Source organism: Cervus canadensis, chromosome 21 (genome assembly GCF_019320065.1).
Source record: "Cervus canadensis isolate Bull #8, Minnesota chromosome 21, ASM1932006v1, whole genome shotgun sequence".
Classification (NCBI taxonomy): Eukaryota; Metazoa; Chordata; class Mammalia; order Artiodactyla; family Cervidae; genus Cervus; species Cervus canadensis.
This window is the reverse complement of record NC_057406.1, coordinates 53,911,166-53,917,165: the sequence shown is the minus strand read 5'-3', so window position 1 is coordinate 53,917,165 and position 6,000 is coordinate 53,911,166. Positions and strand designations below refer to the sequence as shown.

The 6,000-nt window shown below is 42.5% G+C and overlaps 1 protein-coding gene across 4 annotated transcripts; it reads left to right on the top strand.

The window, feature by feature from the left end:
• The first annotated feature begins 220 nt into the window (after positions 1 to 220).
• Positions 221 to 5,923, top strand: MTERF2 (mitochondrial transcription termination factor 2). Of its 4 annotated transcripts, none has more exons than XM_043439823.1 (3): positions 221 to 359; positions 2,317 to 2,422; positions 4,443 to 5,923. In XM_043439823.1, the coding sequence occupies exon 3, from the start codon at positions 4,501 to 4,503 to the stop codon at positions 5,653 to 5,655; it is 1,155 nt and encodes a 384-aa protein (XP_043295758.1). In that variant the 5' UTR covers positions 221 to 359; positions 2,317 to 2,422; positions 4,443 to 4,500; the 3' UTR covers positions 5,656 to 5,923. The 4 variants fall into 4 exon arrangements, with proteins under 4 accessions (XP_043295758.1, XP_043295756.1, XP_043295757.1 ...); XM_043439821.1 differs by having other exon boundaries at positions 234 to 359; positions 2,304 to 2,422; XM_043439822.1 differs by having other exon boundaries at positions 234 to 359; positions 2,327 to 2,422; positions 4,443 to 5,656.
• The last annotated feature ends 77 nt before the right edge of the window (positions 5,924 to 6,000 follow it).

The window sequence follows — 6,000 nt, the reverse complement described above, 5'->3', positions numbered from 1 at the left end:
TCTGCCCTTTTTCCTTCTCGCGGGCTGTGACATTCCCCAAGGGACAAAAAGACTGAAACTCCAAGTTCTCTAAAATACACAGAGGGCAAAGGCGTGAGAATGCCAGCGGCAATAATTGCTGGCCAGAGGTGCAGTTCCGTTGACAGCTGATACCAAGCCGGTCCGGTTGAACTCCGCCGCCCCGCCCCTCCGAGCTGCGTCAGAGGGGTCACGTAGCCTGCGCCTCGCGTCCTGATTGGCTGCGTTGGGGGGCGGGCGGGTCTGCGGGTTCACAGGTGGCCGGGTCAGTGCTGCTGAGGGGAATTGGCCGGCGGCTAGAGACCCGGAACTCGTGCCGAGTACCGAGCGGACACTGACAGGTGAGTTGTCCCGGTCCTGCACACCTGTGGGTGTTCGTCACCGGGCATGCAGCGGCCTAGAGGCTGCAGTCTGGAGTTGGGAGTTGTCCACCATGAAGACAAACTCCCCGTCAGCTGCCTCAGCTCCGCCTGGCTGGCCTGGGTGCTGGGTGGACGCCGGCGCGCCGCCAGCCGGAAGTTTCTCTTAGAATGCGCATGCCCCACATGACGGGCGTGTGGTTTTCGGTCTCTCCCCAACACCGTCTTCCTTGGGCCCTCGTTTTTTCTTTTTTACAAACACGGGTTAATTTGAAACTGAGCAGATCATATGTGTTATAACAATCGAACTTAATTGAATTACTAGTGTTCGTCGAGTGGGCCGTTATTATGAAAATTGTGCATATTACAGAAGTGGATTTCACACCCCCAAAAAATTAAGCAAAATGAAGCATCACAAAAATAGACCACTTTGTGATTTAACAGATATTTACCTGGATTATTACTATGGACAGAGCACGGGGCCAGGAGCAGGCTTGAGTTAAGCTTTTGGGTTTGAGTGCGATATCTGGTCTTTTTTTAGCTGAGCAACCTTGGGGTACTTTACTTTCACGTGTTAACTCATCTTTAATATAGGTTGTTGTGATGACTTAATGAGTTTCTGAATATTCTGATTCATGGTGTTAATCTTCACAATCACCCAGTTTGTAACCTTGACAAACATCGAATGTTGCCACTTTCCTGATGCTCAAACTGAGGCACAGAGAGGTGACTTCCCCAAGTCATAACACAACTAATGATCCGGAACTAGGCCGAGGCAGCCCACAGCTTTAACCACTACTTTAAGTTGTAGTGCACTTGGTTTGTCGCTGCATTTCCATTGACAGATACTTACTTTGTTTCTCTATGCACCAAGTTCTTTGCTGGGTACAGGCGATAAAGTAGAACTGCACTCAGACCCTGTCTTCCAGGTGCTTGCAATCTGGTGCAGGTTATTCATAGTTAGACTGCAGGGTGCTCACAAATCCTGCTAAAGTTGTTTGCAAAATGTTGTGAGTATAGGTCCTTTTTTTTTTTTTTGAAAGAGAGCCTCTGACTCACACCATATTCTATGATGGGTCTGTGATCCAAAGGTATGAAGAAATGTTTTAGCAGAAGAGCTAGTGCCTAGTGTAATGTCTGTCACAGAGAATGACCTAAACAAACAAACCCCAAAAAATTGGTTGAAAGAATGAAGAACGTACAGGAGTGTAAGTGCCACAGTAGGGTCAAGAGCAGGGTGCTGGGGAAGAGCATACATGAAAGTCATCTGCCCAGGCAAGCCTCCTAGAGTCAGCAGTGCCAGTCAGGTGAAAGGTAGAGAAACATTTTATCACAGGAATAGGGCAGTAAACCATCCCTACTTTCATGGAGAGTGAGACAGAAATCACACATGAACAACTGCAGCTATGACAAGTGGCATTCCCTGGTGGCTCAGATGGTAAAGAATCCGCCTGCAATGCAGAGAACTGGATGTGATCCCTGGATTGGGAAGATCCTCTGGAGGAGGGCATGGCAACTCACTCCAGTATTCTTGCCTAGAGAATCCCCATGTACAGAGGAGCCTGGCAGGCCACAGTCCATGGGGTTGCAAAGAGTTAGACACAACTGAGGGACTAAGCACACAGAGGAACAGGCCAAGACAGCCTGTCTGGGGGACAAGAGGTCTCATCTATTCACGAAGGGCAGGAAGCCTTCCCTGACAAAGTGACACTTAGACTTAGGAGGATTGTGGGCATGGGGAACAGCCCTCAGTCTTTAGAGACCCTGTGATGGGAACAGGTAGAGCGCCAAGGGCTGGAAGGAAGTTGGTACAGTTAAGTGTAGGCAGAGGGGGACAGGAGATTTGGGTGATGACAGGGCCTACGACAAAGAGGCCTTAAAAGGCCACGGTAAAGTAGATATTTACTTTATGTCTCTATCCTAAAGTGCGATTGAAAAGTTTATTGCAGGGAAGTGACAAGATTACATTTTGAGAAGCTGGAATGAAGTTTCCGTGGATTAACAAGCCCTGGATAAGGACAGGATCTCTGAGGAGAAACACTAAGGTAAGAAGAGGAGAGCCTAGAACCAAGCCTTGAAGATGAGCTTGCAGAGGAGACAGATAAAGGGTGGTCAGAAGCAGAGGAAGGAAGGAGGACCAGGGGAGTGGGAAGTCTTGAAAGTCAGGTGTGAGTTATTTCCCAAAGAAAGTGGTCACCTGTGCTGAAAGCTGCAGATGTCAAAAGAGGAACTAAAACTACTCATTGGCTTTAATCACATGAAAGTTGTCTTTATGGGAAGTTATGTAAATAGGAAGAGAGGAAATGGAGAGAAAAGAGGCTGTGCAAGAATTAATTGAGGGGAAGAGAAAAATAATTTTAGCTGGAGGGGCAGTGAGAAAAGGAGCCATTGAGGTGAAGGGTGGGAACCTCAGAGAGGAGGATTCAACTGAAGAGTGAATACATGAGAAAGAAGGGCTCTAGAGATCTCAGGCTAGAGTGGCTGGGATGAGCACAAGAGCAGAAATTACCTGGAAGATGAAAGGAGTAACTCTAGGGAAGGGGAAACAGCAGAAGGTTTATGTTTGGTGTGGTGAATTGCACTCCTTTGTACTAGTTAGATGCAAGGGTATTTGGGTTGAGAGTGAATGAGAGAATGGGTGTTGGGGGAAGCTGGAGGTCTGAGCTGAGATTTGACATCGTTGTGAGGGGTGTGAAAGAATGAGCTGACCAAAGATTGTTTTAGGATGGTCTAGCAGAGGGAGCCAAGTATGAAGCAAAGGCCGGAAATTAGCCACCTGGCTCCTTTGGGGAATTGCAAAAATAGTAGGGGAGTGAGGGTTCCCCTACTATTTTTGCCAAGTGGCACTACTGATGAACCCACCTGCCAATGCAGGAGATGTAAGAGACACAGGTTCGATCTCTTGAGTGGGGAAGATCCCCTGGAGGAGGGCATGGCAACCCACTCCAGTATTCTTGCCTGGAGAATCCTATGGACAGAGGAGCCTGGCGGGCTACAGTCCATGGGGTCACAAAGAGTCAACACGACTGAAGCGACTTGGCACGCACGCACAAGGATGGAGGCTAGCTAGAAACAGAAGCTACGTTTAATATGACATAACAAAGGAGACATCACAAATCATGGGGAAGGAAAGGATTGTTCAAAAATGGTGCTTAGAGATAGCTAAACTATTGATGAAGTCTATTTACCTTCTCCGCTCACAACCAGAAATTTCAAATGAATTAAAGGAGCTAGCTTTTAAGATTCAAACAATATAGACAGAAATAGGGATGAATTTTTATCTTCTCATCTGATGCATAAAAGCAGTAGGAATCCTAAAGGAAAGGGAAACTTCCCTGACTCTTTGACCAATTAAAATTAACTGATTTGTCCTAACACATGCTATACTACACTAAGTGAAATAAGCCATGGTCACCATGACATTCCACAGCTAACATGATTTCCCATGACTCCACCGGGCAGTCCCATGGCATTCCTTGTTTTACCTGGCTGAGACTTATTTTAATTCTGGATTTATAAAAAAAGATTTTCACAAATTCTCATAAAATAGTATTATTAACTCATTTTTAAACAAAACAAATTCAGTGGCTTATTTTGGATAATAGCTATTCAGCAAAAAATACAATATAAAATTAAAACTGACTCTCCTCCTTAAAAAGTATTTGTTTTACCTAAACATCAACTTTAAAATATAAAAAACATTAAAAAAAAATGGGTATGTGTATAAATGTATATGCCCTAAACAGAAACAGAGTTGTAAGAAACGAAATTTATGTCAAAATAACATTTGAGGTTTGTGACTCTTGGAACTCCCTGTGGTTTTGCTACTGATCTGTTAAATGGAAATAACTACTTCACAAGTTGTTGAAAAGCTCAAAGAGGGTATTTGTTAAGTTTAAGATGGGAAACAGTATATGACAGTTACTTCATCAATTATTTAAACAGCTCTATTTACTACTCCACATGAGTAGTTTACCTAATTTGTCCATTTTATTTCCATGCTTACTATTTGTAGCTCAGATTTGTGTTTGTATTCTAAGAGAACCTGTATTTTCTTTCTTATAGGTATGATTTGTACATTTTGAGTCTTAGGACGGTGGGAATTAGCCAGTGGATTGCAGGCATGTTGTGGAAGTTGCTGATGAGATCCCAGCCCTGCAGACTCTGTTCTTTCCGAAAAATGCAATCAGCTCCAAAATATGGACCTTTTCAAGCATCCTTCACCTATACAACTGATAGTCAGTCAAAGAAAGAAAATAAAAAGACAGTAGAAAAGCTCTTTAAATTGTCAGTTGACATCAGGAAAATTCGAAGATTAAAAGGCTGGGTACTTCTGGAGGATGAAACCTATGTTGAAGAAATTGCAAATATTCTACGACAGCTGGGTGCCAATGAGACTGCTGTAGCCAGTATCTTGGAACGCTGCCCAGAAGCAATTATCTGCAGTCCAACTGCTGTTAACACCCAAAGAGAGCTCTGGCAATTGGTCTGTAAAAACGAGGAAGAGTTAGTCAAGTTAATAGAACAGTTTCCAGAATCTTTCTTTACGGTTAAAGACCAGGAAAACTGGAAGCTGAATATTCAGTTCTTTCAAGAGTTGGGACTCAAAAATGTGGTCATTAGCAGATTTTTGACAACTGCATCTAATATATTTCATAACCCTATTGAGAAGAATAAGCAAATGATAAAGATTATCCAAGAGAGTTATCTAAATTTAGGTGGCTCCGAGGCCAACATGAAAGTTTGGCTTCTAAAATTGTTAAGCCAAAACCCATTTATTCTGTTAAATTCTTCTGCAGCTATAAAGGAAACACTAGAATTTTTCCAGGAGCAGGGTTTCACAAACTTTGAAATTCTCCAGCTTCTCTCCAAGCTCAAAGGATTTCTTTTTCAACTTAGCCCAAGAAGTATACAGAACAGTATGTCTTTCTCTAAAAATGCTTTCAAATGTACTGATCATGACCTGAAGCAGTTGGTTTTGAAATGTCCTGCCCTTTTATATTACTCTGTTTCAGTTTTGGAGGAGAGAATTCAGGGATTATTGAAAGAAGGAATTTCCATAGCTCAGATAAGAGAGACACCAATGGTTCTTGAATTAACTCCACAAATAGTACAATACAGGATAAGGAAACTGAATTCCTTAGGCTATGCAGTAAAGGATGGACATCTAGCAAATGTAAATGGAACAAAAAAGGAATTTGAGGCTAACTTTGGTAAAATTCAGGCCAAAAAAAGGCCATTATTTAACCCTGTGGCACCATTAAATGTTGAAGAGTAACTTGCTGACTGATGTTGCTTTTTTTTTTTTTACCAGTGCAGAGTGAAACCAAGTAGCAAAAACTTAAGTGATTCAGGAATATTGTGGGTACCAGTAATTTTAAGAACCTACTTAGCTTCTGAGTTGTGTTTAAATTACCTCTAAGTAGATGATCTGTGACTCAGCTGCTATACTTGAAAATGTAAGTTGCATTTATTTTAATAAAGTTTGTAATTTTGTCCTTGAGCTATTAAAAAAACAAACTACTATTAAATGGCACAAGTGTGATATTTTGTAAGTGAATAGTTTTTAGAAACTGACAAGTGCACTCCCTTCATTCAAATTATGGGTACATTTTTATTGATA